Source organism: Larus michahellis, chromosome 1 (genome assembly GCF_964199755.1).
Source record: "Larus michahellis chromosome 1, bLarMic1.1, whole genome shotgun sequence".
In the NCBI taxonomy this organism is placed as follows: domain Eukaryota; kingdom Metazoa; phylum Chordata; class Aves; order Charadriiformes; family Laridae; genus Larus; species Larus michahellis.
In genome coordinates, this window is record NC_133896.1 from 162,045,848 (window position 1) to 162,067,242 (window position 21,395).

The window sequence follows — 21,395 nt, forward strand, 5'->3', positions numbered from 1 at the left end:
AACTACCTATACTTATTTCAGCATCAGAAGAAAAAAAGAAAAAAAAAGTAATTCCTTAACCATGTTGTCATTTACTAAAGAAGGCTAGGAAAGTTTTTAGAAGAGACACTTCACTCATGTAGAAATTGTCAGAAAGCACAAGTCCTCTCTATACCAAAAAATAAACCAAAATATCACTGCCAATATTTGATCATTATTCATATCTCATGTATTTTATGTATAAATGCATATATGTAGTGGTTTATATATATTTATTTTTACATCTTCATATATAAATTCCATTTTTTATAAGGATGGAATGAATCCACCTTTTTGATTCCTTATACTCCAAATAGGAGACATTTAGCTGTATCAGAAATTAAAGCAATAAGAGATGGCTTATATTTTCATGGGAATAATTTCAAAACAGAACTGATGGAGATAATTTCGATGAGAATTTTCGAAACAGATATCCACACTAGCAAGCATGCGTGCTTCCAGAAGATCTGCAGGTGCTGCGCTAACAGGCTGCCACTGCAGGAGCCTGACTCCGGGTGAGATCCTCAGGCTTTCACTGAGCTGTCATTTATGCCTGACTGTGCCCCAGCTCCACCGACAGGCGTAAAGCATGGGCACTAACATGCAGAAAGCATGTCTGGCATCTCTGCTTTTTTTTCTACCCCGAGGTCCACTGGTTAAAAAAGTTACATGAGCTGAAGGAGGAGCAGAATTAAAATTGCCCATCTCTGCCCGGAGGGATCTGAGCTTGCATCAACCAGATCCCAGCAGAGCCATCTGCAAAGTGCCCTGGGCACAGCCCAGGGGCTGCTCCCAGCCAGTGCTCCCTCAGCCTTCCTGCAGGGATGATGCAGTAAAATCAAATATTCACCGGGATGGAGAGGGGGCATGAGCAAACAGGGCCTGTGGGAAAAGAGACCTGGGCTCCAGGCCCTACTCCAGCTCTTGTATTTTAGGAGGCAGTGCAGAAGGGGAGCAGGTGCAGGTCACAGACCTATCCCTTGGCATTTTCGACTGATGGCTGTGGACGACTCCCAACCTGCTGTACTGTTTTTGTGGGATCACCCATTTTGATGGATGTTGCATGAAGACACCAAGCATCTAATTACGGATTCTCCTAGACCCCAAAGCCTACTTGTTCAATCTTATCAAGCTTTTGCATCTTCAGCCAAACAGCTAACTGAAGGCCCAAAACATTACTCAGGTTCTATTAAATAATGAAACCTCATTACTGCCACCTCTTCTGTTTGTATAGCTCCAAGCATCAAACAAGAATTACACTGACATTTCAACGCAGACATTCACACAGAGACTTTACCAGCCCTATTATCAGCTGCGTCAGCACTACAGTACACAGATTAGGGGCACCACATCTTCTGTACTTTCCACTCCCACAACCAAAGAGCCACCTGTCTGAATTTCCAAAAGCGCGTTGCTAAAGTAAACTTCCAATATCCAGGGAGGTGGCTCAAATTTCCCAAGTGCTGAGAGTCCAGCAGCTCCCAGACAAAGTTGCATCTACAGAGCATTCTTGAAGGTTTTACGATTATATTTGACCTTGTAGATAGTAAGGTAAATCTTAAAAAAAAACTCTTAAAACATGTCTCCTGGCAATAAAAGGTATTCTGAAAACAAACAGCCAAGCAAGTCACTGAAATCGGTCTTATCAAGAGCTGAAAGTTTTAAAGGCCTAGAAACCTTGTGCAATCCTGGCCAGTATTATCCACTGTAATGAAGATGGGTGTTCTAAGCAAATTAAAATCCAATTAAGAAGATGGACATGCAGATAAAATTTTTCCCTGAGGAAAAGAGGGTAATGATTCTAGACTTGCTTTTCAGAACAGGTGTCCTCTTATATGTCATTTATGTATGCAATGCATACCCTTTTGCATTTTGATTTTTCTTCATTTCTGTGCCTGTAGTGTTGGCATTTCCTGTATGTTGAAGGAAGATGAGGAATATTAGCAGAAAAAAACAGAAGTGGTGGGAAGTGGTGCTCACTGTGGCCTTGCATGTAGCACAAGTGGGATCTTATGCTTGTAACAACTGCCATTATCTGATTCCCCTCCCTCACACCTCATCATATGCAATCAAAAAGCTCTAGAATCAGCATTAGTTAAATCTCACCACCTTTTACCTCGGGTGGATCCAAGGCAGTTTTAACGAAGAGACTATTCTTTTATATTCACCAGAAAAAAATATTTCGACCTGACACAGAACTTTCTGGGTTCTATAAATCTGCAGAACATGAGAATAGTCCCCGGTAATTAGGGTACCGACAGAAGAGATGGCATATGTGGGTCCCACGTCTGCCCACTGAGCTGTACAGGTAAAGCCGCTCCTCTGAAGACAGTCTGAGACCAGCGCCTCCCAACACGTGATGTGGAAAACCTGAGTTCAAATCTCTGCTGTAAAGCAGAAAAAGAAACACTAAGGAGCTGCATCTCCCATATTCACAGAGACCAGCCCAGTTTTGAGAAGGGGGCATAGCCTCCTCAGTTAATGAATGTTTGCTTTCCTCAACAAAGCCTTAATTCAACGCAAAACATATGCTTAAGAATGGGAAGAAAAACAAAAGAAAACAAACAAACAAAGAAAACCATAAAAAATCTCCAGAGCTTTACTTTTGCTTTTTCTCTTCTTCAGTTCTTTTTCCCATTCCCAGCAGCACTGCTCAGTGCTTACATGAAGCAATTCCAGCTGCATGGCTCTCTCCTATTCAACTCCCTGGGCAAACCAAAAGCAGGAACTTAGCAACATTTCTTCTCCTCAATTTTCTTGTTTCTGTGTTCGTTAAAGGATGTGCTCCATAAAATCTGGCTGTCAACATCCTCGGTGTAGCTGTCTGCTTCAGAGGTGTTCACAGGAGACTTACCTCATTCTCAGCAGAGACCCTCAAGCTCAATTCCCCTTCTCCAGCACAGCTATCCAGACTGGGATGCAGCTGTCTAAACATATGTGTCTAATGGTATTTTTGATGCCCTAGGATATTCCATCTGACCACCACACCAGCCGGACACACAACTCCCATAGCCCGTGCCACATTAGCCACCCCAGTGCAGACAACGTGGATGCTCTGAGGCTGCACCCGCTTTGTTGTTTTGGCCCAGAGCACTAGAGCAATGTTGAAGTAAATCCCCAAACTGTTCCCATTCACTATGTGTCAGGTTGTTTTGCAGAGCAGTTTTGGTGTGTGCAAACTGTTTCCCCTTAACAGGTTATAACTAATTGAAAAAGCCCACTACACATTTGCAGATGTGCTCCAATGTTTAGTAGGGACGTACGGATCCAAACCCGTGACTGATCCTTCAGACAGTTTCAAGGAACACATGATAGAGACACCTAGATTAGGTAACAGACTAAACCTATTCTGAAGTAAAATACCCAAATCACATGCAGGGAAATTTTAAAGACCTCAGCACCAGATGCTTTGATCTACAGAGCTGCTTCTTTTGTGCTGACTTAGTTCCTTGATAAGCTACATCCCATCCACTGACAAGTAAATGGATCCATGGGCATTATACACTTACTATCTGTTTTATTCTACTTTAATTCTGTGACTTCTGTGCTCTAAATTTACCTCTCAAAATAGCAGAAAGAAAATTAAAATTATTCCTGTTTAATAATAATAATAATAATAATAATAATAATAATAATAATAATAATAATAATAATAATAATAATAATAATAATAATAATATTTCAGTCAAAGAAAAAATATTAAAGTCATTTATCAATTATAAAACCACAGATTTTAAAAGGTGGAGCCAGGTTCCAGGCTTAGATGATGATAGGAAAGGGCAGCGGAACTTCAGGCAAAAACACTAGTTTCCTGCTGTTTGCCAGAAGATAAACCAACAAACAGTAAGTAACAGCATAAGTTGTTTCCCCTTCTGATTGAAATTAGAAGAGTCAATTTTGGTTCCAAGAGAATAAAAATGCGTATAACAACTTCATTTTTCTTTAACCTTGCAGATTTTAAAATCAATCAGACCTTTGATCTAGAATTTAAGCGTCTAATATTTTTTGACCAGTTATCCCAAATTCAGCCTTACTGCTAATTAAAATTACAATTTTGAAAGGACAGGTAAAGGCACTGAAATATTTGCGTAATATTTGAAGTCCAAAGTCAATCCTTGCTGAGGAACATGAAAAACATGCTTTTATTAAGGTATTCCAACCCAATAGAATCATTCAAAAATTTGCACTTTTATAGGTGGTAGCATAAGTCATTTCTTTTATTTAGTATTAAATTATCTGTCTTGCAGCTTTTTAATCAATGTCAGAGGTCACCCTTACAGTTGGGCAGCCAAAAGGCTGGCTTACGCTTTTGGCAGACTTATTTCTCTTGTAGCGGACAGTCCTTGCTGAACAGCACGGAAGTGCAGATTTCCCCTCATGCACATATCAAAAAAGAGATAAGTTCTTTAAAGTCTAAGGCTTCTGCATGCTCTTACCTGCAGTTGCGTAGTAACTATGCACTTCTGGGATAAGATATTCGGTTCTACTGAAAATGCTTGTGTTTGGCTGCTGAAGATGAGCACACTGAAAGATTGCACTTTCTGTCATGATTTAGATAGGCAAGGCTGAAATGGATCAGAAAATACAAATGCACTAGGTATTTCCCCTTGTACGCATAATACTTAGTTCTGACAAGTCATAGCAGAACCATGCTATGGTTCTCAATAGCTCAAATCAGCTATTCGGTGTGTGCAGGAGTTCAGCCGAGGGTGTAAGGTGCATCTCTCAGGGCTAGTACACCAGCAAGCTAAATTTGCCTGTAATCCAAGTACATAACACATCAGGGTTTTATTTTTCCCGGCTGAGTTCATCAACGGCCAAATGCAAGAGCACCCCTGCCCTCAATGTTTCATTTGAGACTCAGCTGTAACAGGCAGAATGTAGATGTATGCACCAGACAGTGAAATGTAAAAATGTAAATGTAAAGATTCAGTAAATCAGCTTTACAGCTGACATTTCACTATTCTTTATGAAGATATCCTGAGCTAGATGTATTTTAATGTCATAAGTTTCTCTCCTGCTAATCCATGGAGATTTTCTTTTCTTAATGCCCTCTATAAACTTCCAATCATGTAGTACAACTTTTTTTTAAAAAAAACAAACCAAACAACAACAACAAAAAAATCTTCCATCTGTAGTTACACTAAAGTTTAAAGTTATAAACAAGGTCACCAATACTAGGTATAACTGCTGTCCCTCTTTTAAAGATGTATTAAAAAGCAGGCAATTGCCCTTAGGAAATCAGTTATCTGAAAAAAAAGATTCGTCTAACCAAGACGTAAATGTACTAAGAAGCATCTCAGAGTCTGAATTAAGCAGACAGGAAAGATTCATAAGTCTCATTAAGAGAAACATCACAGAAATAAGCACCAGACAGCCATAAAAGACAAACTGTTAAATTGTCTCTCCCAGTGTAGGGCTCTGTATGCACTTGGTGCTATTCAGGTTTTATAACTTCTCGAGTTAATGGATAAATCAATTATCTAATTGTCGGCACAGGGACAGATCCTTACAGGTTTCATCTGCCTGGATTTGTTTGCTGAAATGACGCTGAACTCACTTGCACAAGCTGGCAACCTCATCACCACAAAAATTCAAGAAGACAATTCAGAATACAGCAATTTGGTAGTTTTGGGATGCAAACATACAGTTAGGCTGGTGTTTCTCTATTTAAGTATTGATTGTTTTAATTTTTGAGGTATGCTGACAGTGTCCAGAATCAGACCAGGGATGTTAATCATCACCAAAATGCCACCAGGCTCGCTGCCACTTTCTCCTCCGAACATCAGTAATAAATATTTAAAATTACACTGAATAACACGCACAACAGGAATAGGCAAAAGATGCCAGCTGGGTTCACAGAGCAGTACATAGTCCATCTCACCAGTTTAGCACCATAACCCAGGTGGAAAACTGGCAACAAACCAGAAGCTGTACAGCTCAGTACCTCTGACAACCACCTCTGAAATGCTGCTTTCCCTGAGGATGTCAGGGAAACTTACAGAAAGCAGCCAAATTTGGGGTTGTTGATCTATTTTCTCCCACTAGCCTGCATGTGGATTAAATCCCAGAAGCACACTGTAAAAAGCAAAACAGACTGGAGGAACGTTTGAAATCCAGCACTCCTGAGAGAGCCGCCTGCCTACTTCATAACACTGTATCTCCTGCAACATACCACGTTTTTAACTGTGCCTGTAAATATTTCAGTGTCTTGGATGTGGATTTAGTTCCCTAACAACACATGAGGATTTCTTGAAATAGATATTAGCATCTGTGCCAAATTGTGGCATTGTCAGCCTAATAATAAGTTGAATTCAGAAGGATTCAGTTCTGTTTTCAGAAAGGATTTTTTGTGATCTAAGGTTTTACACAGTTAGCTGATGAACTAATGACTGGGAACCGTCCCTTTTACAATAGAGGAGAGAAAACGAAGGCAAACCTAGCAGTAAGTGCAGATTAAGTTTACACAACCTCCTGACCCCCAAGGCCACGCAGGTGAGTAGCTGATGTCCCACCTCTCCTCAGTCGAGCCCAAAGCCTGTGCAGGAAGGTCTCCCCCTCCACTCCATTTCCAGAAGTCAAATTCCAATATGAAATCTGGACACTCACGTCCCTCAGCAGAGGCTGGAGACCAACATCAGGGACACCTGCTCTGTGCCATTTCTGGGGGATGGCATCGAGCACCCCTTCACAGCTCAGACACCCACTTGGCAGGGGGAGGGAGGAGCCGAAAGCAAGACCCTGCCTGAGGCTCTGCCTGAGAAATAGCTGGATCGCTCACCTCCTCTCCCAAACCACTCACCCTGTGGCTTCCCACAGCATCACAGACATTTACAGGCCTAGGAAAGTCACCCCTGGCCCCGAGGCTGGTTGGAGATTTCAGGATGCTCTCGTCAAAAATTTTAGTTTCAACAAAAAGCAAGTTCAAGTGCAAATGCAGACTCTGATACAGGTTTTCTAGAAAATGTTAATACAAGTGTGCTTTTAAAACCTAACTAGCCCTTTAAAAGGCTTGGATTGAAAAATAAGAGCTCCTAAAATATTCTGTTTGAAAGCAAGTGTAATAATAAGGAGAATAAGTTTTCTGCCGAACCAAGATCTTGTAGCTTTCTCTTCCTTTGATCTACTCCTTATTACCTTGCTTGTTGTTCTATTAGACATATCATAGTCACACAGATGTGGCACTAATCACAGGGTAGGAGTTGCCAGCTGCCTGGGAGGATAAAGCTACTCTGACATTATCCCATCAGGCACCTAACAGAGACTTAGGAGATACAGCCATTTAGCTGACCCCCTTGCAAAGAAACAGGTGCCATCTGAGCATGCTGGGAAATCCTTTCTAAAGCAGTCAGCTCCCCCTCTACGGTTCACCGTTTAAACTGAAAAAAGAAATAGCAAGGCCTATAATTTTCCACACTGAGGTTAGGCACAAAATGCCGAGGCTTTCAGTGGGAGTCTTGCTTGCTGAAGATAAGAACGGCTTAGCATGTTACCCTAGTAAATAATAGTTCTGTATTGAAAATGAAAGATGCTTGGGGGGCATCAATTGCACTTTATGTTTCAGACTTGATTTTAGTCTAAGATCTACACTTGAAGTTAATTCTGCCCCAAAGCTTGGGTATAGATAAAGAAGCATCCAAATTCTTCCCTTGAAAACATTCCAAATTTTGGAGGAAGCCTGGGGGGTAAACCTTTGACCAACCAAAAGATCCAAGGACTTTGGTAAGCTTTCAGAAATTTGAGACTGAGATTCAGGTATGCCGTATAGTCAAAATTATCCCAGCTTTCCAGTGTTTTGTTGTTGCTGCTGTTTCTGCTGTTGTTTTGGCATGAAGACCTCATCTGGTTGCTCTCCTGCCTTCTTTTGCTCTTACGGAGTATCAGTGGCACAAAGTTATTGTGATATTTAGTGCATGAATATTTGCACAGCATCCATCAGGTAGGGTGATAAGCATGGTAAAGATATCTAAGTGCGGACAGATCTATGATGTTGTTCTACACGAAAGCATACATGAGAGAAGGACATGAATTGAGGCAGGGGAGGGAGAACAAGGACGCACAGCAGGAGGCAGATACATCGAGGACTCCACAAAGATCCTTTGTTCCCATGTACAAACAAGGCATAAGCACGGCCAGACCTCATCCTACAGTTGTCACACCCCAGAAGGGTCTCAGGTCCCTGCCTCAGCTTCTCATCCCATGTGAGCCATGGGGATGATGGAGAATGACGAGTCACACCAAAGCCAGGCACGAAAAATCTGTCTCCCAACCTTCATGCCACACCAGGCAAAAAAGGTGACCTGCACCCTCTCCCCCACTGTGGATGCTGAATGCGTTGCCGCACTGAAGGGAACACGGCTGGCTTTGGCTGGGTACCAGGGCTCCAAAGCAGCACGCTGGCCCCGCCACCCCGCGCCCTGCTCCCCACAATCAGCTCAGCAAACGCGTCTCCTTCCTCCTCCACCTTCACCACCCTGCACTCCTCACTGCCTGCTGTTTCCAGCCCAAGCTGAAGCGAAGCATGACTGCGCCAGCTGTGCCTGGCAGAAGGTGCCAGGAAGACCATTAATCTCCACGCTGCCTAAATAAGCACATCCTACTTCTCCTTGCCCGCCTCCCTGCCTTCCCCTCTCCTCTCTTCCCCGTCTGATGAGCTCAGTGTGGAGGTGGACGTGGCCAGGAGCAATGCGAGACACAAACAGGGAAGAGCAGCCACCGGGTGATCACCCAGTTGCCCAGGCTGTAGGGACGTGGAGATGTCAGGGCGGCAGCAGTTCTCCATGTGCCAGAGCCAAAACAGGTGATGTTTTATCAGACTGCAACACGGGAAACTTTGCAGCCGGGAAACTTTGCAGCCAGGGAACTTGACCATCTCCAGGATTATGTGAAAGCTGAGAATCAGAAAGATTACCTAAAAGTTGCATTTAGGGGCCAAAATTGACACAAATATGCATGCAGTCCTGTGGTAGAGTTATCACTGTACACCAGTTGTAACTTCTATTATACTAGAAATACGATCAAATGAGGATCCCACCGGATTCAAACGAGCCCATGTGTCATGGTGAATGCTGCATCACTTAGCAAGAGTTGCAGCTTCAAGTCCTAGCTCAGGACCTCTACTCATGGTTTCTTGTGTTTCGGTTGCTCCTTTCCACCCCACAGACGCCTGTGATGCCAGCGGCGGTGCAGGCACTAGTGGGTTTCCTGAAGGCATACAAGAAATTCAAAGAATGAAGGCTAAACCTTCTCATTCTCCTGTGACTGTCATTTCGTGTGCTCAGCTGCACCACAAGCCTCCTTTACACTCTTAAATATTAACACGACTATCCTCTTGATGTGGGATTTCTCATTACCATATGAATAAATGATTAATTTTCACCATACCAAGCAAGCTCAACTTTTATAACTGTATGAATCAGCACTGTTCCAAACCCTTCAAGAACGGCAACAGTGTTCCAGTATTTATTGCACTTTATTGCTTCCTGGATCATTTAAAAGGAGTCACTGACAAACAACCGTTTACACAGGCTTGAAAGTTTGACTCGGATGTACTGAGCGGTTCTGCATTTCAAAATGCAGACTTACCTTCTTTCCCAGCAATTTAACACTAGGTCTTTGGCAGAAAACTCCACAGCTTGTCCAGCAAATGCTACTATTTGCAGTGGCACGTCTTGTGTGTTACCAGAAGATAATTTTAATGAAACTTTGAGCGTAGTTTTAAGTACTGTTCTAACAATCATGCTGGCTTTGGTGATGTTCTCCATGGGTTGCAATGTGGACATTAAGAAATTCCTGGGCCACATAAAAAGACCCTGGGGTATTTTTGTGGGTTTCCTTTGCCAGTTTGGAATTATGCCTCTCACAGCCTTCTTGCTGTCCCTGGCCTTTAACGTGCTTCCTATTCAAGCTGTCGTGGTGCTGATCATGGGATGCTGTCCAGGGGGCACAGCCTCCAATGTCATCGCCTACTGGGTGGATGGAGACATGGACCTAAGGTAAGAGCAAACATTCTCTGAGTAGTTCACATGGATTTTTACATTGTAAAATTCATATTGAAAAGAACTGTCTGATTTTTTTCATACCTTCCTGGCCCGTGCATGGTGGAGCTTGTTTAGTTACTGTAATAGCAGTAAATATTAGCAGAATAGCAGATATCTTTGGTTCATTGAGAATTCACGAGGAAGATTATAGTAGAACAGCATCGTGTATATTAGAAAATGTCTTTATTGTAAATCTTCAGATTCTGCAGAAAATACCATTAATGAAGACTGTAAGACTGTAAGACTGTCTAAGGATTATGAAATCTTTGTCCAAGGTAGAAATGCTTTTGTGACTTTGTTTCTCCCAAGAGAAACAGGCAGTAAAAAGGCAAACAACAACAAAAAAAAAAAAAAATCCAAAGGCTTTTAGGATATGAATCCTCTGTACAAAATAGTGGCTATGCAATAGTTCTTGAAGTAATGTTTCTTGAAAAAGACCACCTGTGGAAAAATATTTTCCCCCCTTTTGTGTTCTATACAATGCACAGACAGGCCTAGATTTTCTCTTTGGGAACTAATACAACTGAAAATTGGTTGCAGTAATTCTATCTGCTCCTGGCGCCTTCTGCAAAGTCTTCAAACTGAGGGAAAGTTTTACAGGCTAGAAGCCATTGACTAAGGCAGCGCTGCATACTGGGGGCAATGAAAAAACTCCTTTGTGGTGAAGTGTGAGGGTCTCGGTGACAGGGTGCTCTGAACTCCAAAACAGATATGTAAGGCACCTGGCATAGCCTAGGACATCAAACATGCAGGAGAAGTGAACCCTACTCTTGATGCAAATTCCGTGGGGGGTTCATTAACTCTAACAGCCTTTAAAAATGAGCCATCTTTTTATTTTTATATCCTGATTACTTTGCTCTAAAATAAACAGGATCATTTCTCTGTTTCCCATAGAGTAACATAAATTGGAGCGTTCCTCCAATTTATCATATGCCAGTTTGAACTAGAAATGGAAAAAATAATAGAAGTAAGAAAGATGTGGAGCTAGGGCGAATAAACTAAGAATGTTAATATTTGTAGCTTTAATAAGACATTTTTTCCATCCTTTGAAAATAGTGAACTTTTCTGTCACATACAGGTGTTAATGTAATACCAGCTTTCAAATTATGTATGAGGTCAGCTCTGCTAATCACCAACTTCCTCACTGTGGAGGAAAGACCTATGATATGAGGAACTGTAAGACACTTAATTTCAATAAATATGGGTCTAAGGAACACAGATGGAAAGATACCCAGCACAAGTCTGAAATTCTGTCCTAACCTTTCCTTGGAAGAACACATTGAGCTAAACTATGCTTTCTCAGCTCCGTATGTTCTGAGTGGCGCCACTGAAATCAATGGTAAAAATCCAAATGGACGATGCTATAAATATGAGCAGGGTTTACATCCCATGATACTGACGAAGTAGATTGAACTTACTGGTGAAGTAAATTGAAAATACCTATAAAAGGTTGTTCTTCAGGTAAAGACCTTTACCTTAAGAAGTCAGACTTTTGGTCAGTACCTTCGTGACGATAATGCAGGGACCAGAGGATATGGGAGGTACAGCATCTTCAGTTCTTGACAGAAGAATAGCAGTATAAGTAGCTTGGCTGTTTTCTGGAGTCAGCACAGTATTATAGAAATATCACACAAGGTTTTCTTTATAACTGATAATATTTTATGTTTATACGTAACAACCCATCACCATTGTCTACGGTCCTGCTTCAAAACATCCCAGGGAAAATAGACCACGTTAGAGCAGGAATTTATTTTCTACTGCTCATACAATCACAGGAAGGTGAAGTATGAGGTTTTATACCTTTCTTAGTAACTCAGACCTGGGTGATACCCTCTAAAGCTTCCCATAGGGACATCTGGTTTTGACAGGGACTGGGGTTAGAGAACATGCAGACTTTGGAGCAGGATGTAGATACAGGGACAGTATGAAGCTGTAGGAAATATGGAGGAAGAAAAATAAGCTCTTTATCCATTTGGGGCTTCACCTGACCTTAATTGTAGCCCATGGGTCTTTTCTCTCTATGTGCGTAGGAACTCTTGCCAGAGGCTCCTACAAGGCTCTGTTCAATGACTCTGAAACAGAGAGTGACAGGAACTAAAATTAATGCAGATATTACTGTGGGGTTTGTACTAATTGTTCTAGATTTCTCTGGATCTGCCCACTTTGCGGGAGGGGGTCTGTAGTCCCTTTTCTGTGGGCAAAAGACACAAAAGAGAAATCAGAAGTGAGGCTCAGAAGGAAGTTTCCAAAGTCCCTTAACCAGAACCCTCTCTCATTATTTTTATGTCAGAGGAGTGTGATTTGTAGGCATACTTTTATGTATTTTACCAGATTCTGAGAATTTCCTCCTTATTTTAGCTGTCTTGCCTTTTCTGCCTTCTTGATTCCTGTAGCAGAATGCATCTTTTAGTGCAAGGTGTATCAGCCTAATGCTTTCAAGACTTTGTATTCTTAAAGCAGAAATGTTTTTGCACAAACCACAGAAGGAACAACACTTATACTCAGCTTCACTGAGTAATTCTCAGGACCTACTCTTTGGTCTAGAGCAAAACAAGCCAGAAAAGGGGATTTTATTACATCACGCATCCTAGAGGACGGATTTTTTTTTATTTTTTTTTTTGCTGTTGGCTTTGGAGTGAAATTTTAACACTCTAGAACTGATGGTATAATGGAAAGCTCCATTTTACGTCCATCTGACCCTGTCCAGCCTGTCACCCTCTCAGAAGCCAGCCGGACAGGCAGCATGCAGACAGACTTGCCAACAGACCTTTCTGACGGCTGCCTGTCCGACTGCCTCATTTGCACTGAAACTTATTGTTCTGTGGCTGCAGAACACGTCGATATTTTATGTTCCGTCCTTTTCAGCAGAAGCCATTCCTTCCATTTAGCTTTTTTTCTAACCTGATATACAGGAGAAATTGACTGTAGCCAGCAGCATTTCTTGCCCAACGTTTCATAAGCTGTGAAGTCGTAATAAGAAAACGAGAAAGACTATAGGCTAGCATGAGATGAACTGTCACTCTAACCGATGTCTTTGCAGCATCAGCATGACAACTTGCTCCACACTGCTTGCAATGGGAATGATGCCGCTTTGCCTCTTTGTTTACACCAAGATGTGGACCGATTCTGACGCAATTGTACTCCCCTACGACAGCATTGGTGAGTCCAGTGAACCAGCGCTTTCCCTTCTGACTCTGTCCTTTATCCTCCCTCGAGTAACAACAACCTTTATGTCATCATCCTGCAGAGTCATGAAGAAATGACCCCAGATTTTTAAAAATATTCATCCTCCTACTTTTCAATAACTTCCATGTTACCTAGATCACTTCACTTCGTCCACAGCTCTGCAGAACAAAGACTTGAAGTCATGACAGATGTTGTACAGATATTTATTATGAGACTGTGCATGTTTCTCTTTCCAAATGGTTTGGAGACCTATGTGGTACTGGGATAAGAGTATAGAGTAATTCGTACAGGAATTGCCGCTTCCCCTGTGTTTGCAACAGCTTTAAGGCACAATCCTGCAAAGTGCTAAATTCTGAGACCATAATCCGGCAAAGTACTTAAGCACACGTGGATAATTAAGCAAGTGATTAAAACTGCTGAGTCTCTTTGAAAAGCTGCAATCTACACAGCCAGGAGTGGCTTCATTTGACTTCCTGTCAAAAATCTCATCCAGCTACAAAGAGAAAATAGTCAAAGTATTTGGAAATACACGCTCCAGTGCTTTGCAGAGCTGTGGCCCTAGCGCTTACCAAATGCAGTTCCATGTTATGCTAATCTTAAAAGCCATCAGAGTCACTTCCATATCCTTCAGTTTCGTTTCCCACTGTCCCAGGGGAAAAAAAAAAATCACATACATTGCTTGTGATTTCAAAATAAATACTGGAGGGGGGAGGCTAAAACAAAAGAAGCTCTAAACCGGTTGTTGATATGGTACAGTAGCGAAACACCTGCAGACAAAATGAACATTTAATATAGCTACTCACATCACAGGGTAGTGATGATTAGCACACTCAAATTTCTGTCTGCCTTTCTGATGCAGGTGAATGAGCGTGTAGCTCAGCAGAATGGCAATTACTTCAACAGACTGCCAAAGGAAACAGACTCTATAGAAAAGCAAATGGGCAGGTGTGGGTAGAGGGTGCATGTGTGCTCTGGGGTGCGCATACCAGAAACATCCTCTGAAGGCTTGCTCTGTACCCCCAGCCGCTCTACACGGTGTCTGTCCTCCTGTCATGAACTTCTGCACGATACGTGGGCTTAACTTTTCTTTTCTCTTCTCTTATTTTTTACAGGGATTTCACTGGTAGCTCTTGTAATTCCCGTTTCGTTCGGAATATATTTTAACCACAGATGGCCAAGTAAAGCAAAAGTCATACTTAAGGTAGGATATATAAGGCTGAAGCAATAATAATTATGGACAAATTATTCCAAATGATGCAATCAGTGGCACCACTGAAGCAGTGCATTGCTATTCATAGTATTGCTATCTGACTTCTTAAGGGCCAGGAAGTTTTCAGCAGAAAACAAATGAGACACTGCAGAAACATATTGCTTTCCCCCTGCACAAACATGCATGAGTTGCATACATTATTAGAAACCATCATTATCCAAAGAGCCTACTTTTGTCTTTGGCTATGACTATGTTAGTAATTGAGTTCAGTTTATAATGTAAACTGAAATTGGAAAGAAAATCATTCAGGTCAACTGGAAGCTGTTTTTCTATACAAAATAATAAAAAATGAAAACATTCTGGATTAAAAAAAAAAAAGCATTCTACTTCTAAACCAGTTTATTGATTTTTGGAGGGCAATTTTTTCAGAGTGAAGTAAATTTTTATTTAAAAAAAAAAATTGAAAATATTCCAACTGTTAAAAAAACCTAACTATTCACAAAATTCAACTATCTTTGCAAAATAGTTTCAGATGCATCAAAAATATGGGGGTTTTGGCACAAACTACTCTCACCATCATCATCATCATAAAAACAACAGCAATAACAACAATAACAACTTAGCTGCATTAGCGTTAACAGCAAATTAATCATTCTGAACATTAGGTTTAGGTTTAAAGCAATTGTCAGTCGTATAAAGTACCCTTGGCCTTTTTTAACCATTCTTAGTTAACACATATATTTTCTAAATTTTCTTAAAGAAAACTCATCTAGCAGCTCAGGAAGGATAGAACACAAATAAGGTCCTTCTAAGTCAATTTGTTTTCTTAAACTCTTAGCTTATTGTGTTGTATTTTTAAACGTGCTCACAGGTTACTTATGAACTTGTATATTGTTGAGTGCTGGACTCAAAACTGTACTATTCCTGTTTAATCAGTTAAGGGAAAAGCACAGACTTGCACTCACATGAAAAGAAACTCTACTTGCTCTCTCAGCAAAACACCGTTTCATCCTCTTTCTTACCAAGTGGGTGAGCAACACACAGTAAGGTCCGTTGACAGTTTGCTTTATATAGGACAATGAAGCCTCAAGTGAAGATTGAGCCGTAACTGTCAGATTAAGGTCCATATAGTGAGAAATGGAGATAAGAGCACAGTGTGCCAGGTGAAATAGAAGAGCTTGTCATGGCCAGACCATGTTTCTTCTTCCAAGGTGCATGTGGTTAATAGCTCAGTCAAACAAAAGTATTTGTTCACTCAGTGCTCTTAAAAAGGCTTCAGCCAAAGACTGATGAAGCCAGCTCAATGGGAATACACACTTTAGCTGAGAAATGGATTCTCCTAAGCTTAGCCCCAGAAGTCTGATGGTGAAATCCCTGGCAACATATGCCATAAGGGCAGACATTTCACTTGGATATTGAGAAGAGAGTGAATTAACCCTTTTTTTGGCAAGCAGCAGAGAAGATCTCAGTACATTCAGCCACAGGAAATAAGACGAACACAGCGACTATGTCCATGTAGAAATGCTATAGGAGCTCACAGCCAGTTTTCAAACACAAATTTTCAGCCACGTTACAGATTTACTCCTCCACTTGGCAAATAATTTCCTATCACTAACAATCTAGCATCTAGTTAGCATACACTATCCTAAGCCCCAGAGTGAGACTGTTCAAGAAGTGAGGAAGAAAAGTGCATTCTACTAGATATTGGGCTGTCAGTTTCCCAACAACTCTGGGGAAATTTTCGTAATGTGTGCACCATTCCTCACTCACATCACACCTGTGAAATTATTTTTAACCTCCAGTTCTAAGTACAATTATAGCCAAGGCTTCAAGAGACTAGTTTTACAGGTATCTGCTATAGATACCTATTATTGCTGTGCCATGATCTATATCTGTAGTCACACATCAAAGTATGTCACAAATCTCCTGTTTGGGAAAAATGGCAGCTGTCTAATCTGTCTGCTGTGAATTATATTGCCATAAACTTTAGGTTTTAGGTTTAATAAGATGTTTCAGTGACTCAGAGATACTCACAGGCAGGTTTGACACTATGTTTAATGCAATTAAATCTCTTTGGGGTCTCTTAGTCACGCAGTCCTTCCTCTTTCCCCTCACAGGTCGGTTCCATTGTGGGAGCAATCCTCATCGTGCTCATTGCTGTCGTTGGGGGAATACTCTACAAAGGCTCCTGGATTATCTCACCCAAATTATGGATCATTGGCACCATATTTCCAGCAGCTGGCTATTCTCTGGGATTCTTTCTGGCCCGCATAGCTGGTCTGTCTTGGCACAGGTATGGAATTCTCTGTGACAAAGAGAGCTGTAGCCTTTTTTCAGCTGTGAAAGAAATTTCATTTAATGATTAATCAATGCTGAGAATGCTCCCTAAACATTAGCTATGCTACAGAGTCACTCATTCCCCAATGCTGTTTCTGTGATACTATGTGTAGATAAAAGCCTTCTTGTGCACATTTTTATTTACAGATTCTGACTATACTATTTCCTCGTATCTTTTGTACATCTTCCCCTTGTGTGCCCATGTCCTACATTTTAAATGAGTGAAACAGGACTGACATAAGTGGGGCAGGACTGCAGTAAAATTTCTCATGAAGACACAGCAGCCTATAATTTAGAATATCGTTACAAGACAGGGAGATAGTGAGTGCCACATACACAGCTTCAAAATGCATCACAGTCCTTTACAATTGCTGAGCTGCCATAGGTTTAGGATGGATATTAGGAAAAATTTCTTCACAGAAAGGGTTATAAAACATTGGAACAGGCTGCCCAGGGAAGTGGTTGGGTCACCACCCCAGGAGGTATTTAAAAGATGAGTAGACGTGGTGCTTAGGGACGTGGTTTAGTGGTGGTTTTGGCAATGTTAGGTTGATGGTTGGACTCGATGACCTTAGAGGTCCCTTCCAACGGAGGCGATTCTATGATTCTATTCCATAAAACTGTGTGTTCTGGTGGTAAGAGCCATATGACTTGTGGAGTGTTTTGTTGACTATGTGAGCTGAAGGATACCATTTTCTTAGTTATCCATTACTTTATGTTTCTTTCTTACCCAAATTACTAAAAAGCATAAGGACTCACAGGGCTGCTATTTCACAATTGTCTTTCTATTATTCCCTTTAGATGTCGTACAGTGTCTCTGGAAACCGGCATGCAAAACACTCAGCTATGTTCAACTATAGTACAGCTCTCATTCACTCCTGAACAACTTGAACTGATGTTTACTTTCCCACTCATCTACAGCATTTTCCAGCTGTTGTTTGCACTACTAATTTTAGGAGGTAAAGTATATATATTTTTTCTATTATAGCATTATAATTATCATTATTATTATTAGTCTCATTTTTCACAGATATGGAGAAAACAAGAAGGGATAAAAATAATCAAATGGAAAATAATTAAGTAAATAATGACCCAAATGATTGTTGAGCGTCGCGACCATGCTATGCCCTGTACATGACTAGGAATATACAAGGCTCAGTTCAAGATTTGGAAGACCCCCTTTTATCCACACAAGGGAGGGGATCTCCACCACCTACAACTGGGCACATGAGAATACATTGAGCACAGGATTGTTACTACCCTTGGCTGAGGAAGGGCAAATGCATCTTCTCCCACTGCCCCAGGATCCCTGGGTGTACAGCTGCCCATCAGGGCCATCCCCACAATCATGCACAAACTCTCCCTCCTACCAGAGATTGAACGAACAGGCATTAGCTTCAAAGTTAATGTAAGAAAACACCTTCCATTAGAAGTACAGGTCTCTTTTTCCTCCCACGTACACCTCTCGTGAGTTGCACTGCTGCTACTACAACCAACCTGACGAGGATCGGGACCTTGTCCCTTGTGGCTCACACCTAAAACCAGCTGTGACTCTTGAGCTCCCACTCCCAAACCAGCCGTCTTGCCTGATGCCGGAGCACGGCCCCAGGGACACAGCCTGTGAGGCGCAGCCCTGACTCTCCCACCTCTCTGTCAGGCAATGGCATGGGGACAGACAAACCATTTTGTCCCAGTTCCTGCCAAACTGGGCTCACGTACAAGTAAGGGTCAGTCCCACAGACCCAGCCAGGAGCCCAGAGTCTCCCCAGGCGAGACAGGTGATACTTTTAAAAGTCACCGCACACAACAGGAACACAAAGCAGTCAAACACCAAATGCAGAATTTAAAATGTTTTCCTTGCTATTTTCTAAATGTACTTTTCCAGTGATGAGTGCCGTTGACATAAAATAATTAAACATAGCTTTAAAGAAACTGTCTGGAGGTGTTGGGATATTTTAGCAATATAGGGAAGGAAAATGTTGCATGGCTACACGTTACTACAGTGTCTTTTTCAGGCAATTGTTACAATTTCTTTATTTAATACTAAATATATACCAATTCCCAGGCTACCGTCTTTACAGAAGACATCGGGTCAAAACAAAGACAGATGTCGAGAAAACAGAGGAAAAAGAGGATTCAAAATCAACATCATCACATGCTAAAATAAATGGAGGATTTGTATCAAATGAGACCAAATAGACAATTACCCCTGTTCCCAACAACTGAAAAGATATAAGATACACAGTTTACTTAAAGCATTTTTTTTCACATGTCGTTGCTATATGGAAATATTTAACAAAAGGAGAAGTTTTGCTGATATTGTACAGTAAGACTTACAAATGATTAACTTATGAAAGATTTCTACTTTGATTTTGAACACAGTTTCTGCCACAATTGTAGAATCCAGTTTTGAAGCTAATTCTCTAAAAGTATTTAATGTTTTATTATGGCTTATTTAAAGAAAGGCAGAATAAAGGTGGGCTATTGCTAAAAAAACCAAGCAGATATTTTCATTACCAACTCCAGCGCATGATCCTTCAAATCTGTCTGCTAGTCTCAGCCCCCACACCAAACAAAGAGAAATCTTGTAAAAGCGCCTGAACAGCAACAGGAGTTGATGTGGAAGATCTGATAAGGCTGGAGGACTTTCACTGAACATGAATCAACCATGAAATTGGAACAAGCTAATAATGAAATAAAGTTTCATTTAGGTCAGTCTGGGCAGAATAAAGTCATTGCACTGTACTAATTGTTTGAAACATTAATTTATTCTAAAACTATAATTTTAACAAGTGCAAGGTACCTTATGACTCTAACTTTTTGCCCAAAGTAATAGAAAGTAACATCTTTGCATCTTCAGTCCGGGTCTTTTAGGTGCTGGAAACATGAACAGAGAGACAAAGCCCAGAGCAATTTTAGTGTGACAGCTGCATAAAAAGGAGTAGGTAGAGCTTTTGGAAGTGTAAGAAATCATCAACTTCTGCACTGAAAGGAAGGCATTTGAAAATGGAACAAAATTGTCCCTGATTCATCCAAGACTACTTTCACCACTGTTAACGTGAGACAATAGTGCTTGTAGAGAGTTATATTTTTTTTTATGAACTCAATAAATTTGAACTTAACAGGTGCCTGTGACATGTAGACACTGATGTAGTTGATAACTTTAAGTTTTTAATTATATGAACCACAGACAGAAATAATTTGATGTACATATACATTATTTGTCTTCGAAAATTCAAGAGTACATATGGAAAGCTGTCCTAAGTGTGTGGAGAAAAGGAGTATAATTCTAAGAGAAACAGTGCAGTAAATTTTTTGCAGCTGTAATTTTTTATGGATACATTCAGTAACATTAGTCCTGTAGCTCTTATGTAAAGAAAACATCCAGAGAACTTCAGATGAAATGAGTGAGAGGTTGGCTGACCAAAAAATTCAAGAATGAGCCAACTATCAACACATGGAAACTATACACCTCTCTGTCATATTCAAGTGGACCTTCCGAGGTGTTGTGAGTTAAGGTGGCAGGTTTTGTACAAACACAACCACAATTGTGGACTTTAAGTTCTCGACGTGTGGCTTTCCACTGCTGCAGAAATATGCCGGTATTAAACAAAGAATAAATTATTTCTATCTACCATATGTGGGGGAAAGGGTCTCGAAGTGTTCCTGAGCTCTGGGACGCTTGAAGCTGCTTTGTTTTCAGAGGGAGTTCAGAGTGGTCATAACCTCCAAGGAGGAGTTTAACACTTAGCGGGAGTTAGCACATAACAAGGCATACTATGTTTTATGGAACAAAGATTAAACAGAAAAATGTAGTGAAGTCTGTTATGGAGGAATCATAAATGTGCAAAAGCACATTCATCGAGAAAAGGACAAGTTGCTATTTGTAACATCTGTAGTTAAAAGGCTACTGTCTTTATCTTGCGACCATCAAAAAATGGGCAGCAGAAGTTAGTTAGGATCATGTCTTTCTTACGCACCAAGCTGCTGCTCTTTCCCCATGCTAAACTTCAATGCTTCCGTACATATTTTAAACAGATTTTGAAAATGTATTGAAGAATAACAGTTTGTCTTGCTTATACTATGTGTGTGTGTGTGTGTATTTAAAGCAACTGTATAAACACTAAACTGAATAAAGTCAGAAAGTATTTATAATTTTGCCCACTGGAGTAATTTAAGAGGGAAAGAATTGAGACTGAAACCTAACATGCAGACGAAGTTTATGGCTTTGAGATGTAAGAAAAACACCTCAGATTATGTGTAAAATGAATATGTTTAATAACCATGGAATCATAGGGTAGTTTGGGTTGGAAGGGACCTTTAAAGGTCATCTGGTCCAACCCCCCTGCAACGAGCAGGGACATCTTCAATAGATCAGGTTGCTCAGGACCTCGTCCAACCTGACCTTGAATATTTCCAGGGATGGGCCATCTACCACCTCTCTGAGCAACCTGATGAAGATTAAATGAACATGGGATGTCTGATGGCATATTTGATACACATTTTTTAATGTATATGTGCACTTAGGGCTCCAGGTGAAGGAGGGAGGATGCAGTTTCTGCAGCCACTACAATTACCTCTAGCAAGGGTCATATGTCCCAAGC

General features: G+C 40.9%; 1 protein-coding gene across 1 annotated transcript; it reads left to right on the top strand.

Moving 5' to 3' along the window:
- The first annotated feature begins 9,591 nt into the window (after positions 1–9,591).
- On the top strand, positions 9,592–18,990 carry SLC10A2 (solute carrier family 10 member 2). Its single transcript, XM_074572920.1, has 6 exons — positions 9,592–10,013; positions 13,099–13,217; positions 14,357–14,445; positions 16,572–16,747; positions 17,593–17,750; positions 18,857–18,990. Exons 1-6 carry the CDS (start codon positions 9,592–9,594, stop codon positions 18,988–18,990), a joined length of 1,098 nt encoding a protein of 365 aa, XP_074429021.1.
- The last annotated feature ends 2,405 nt before the right edge of the window (positions 18,991–21,395 follow it).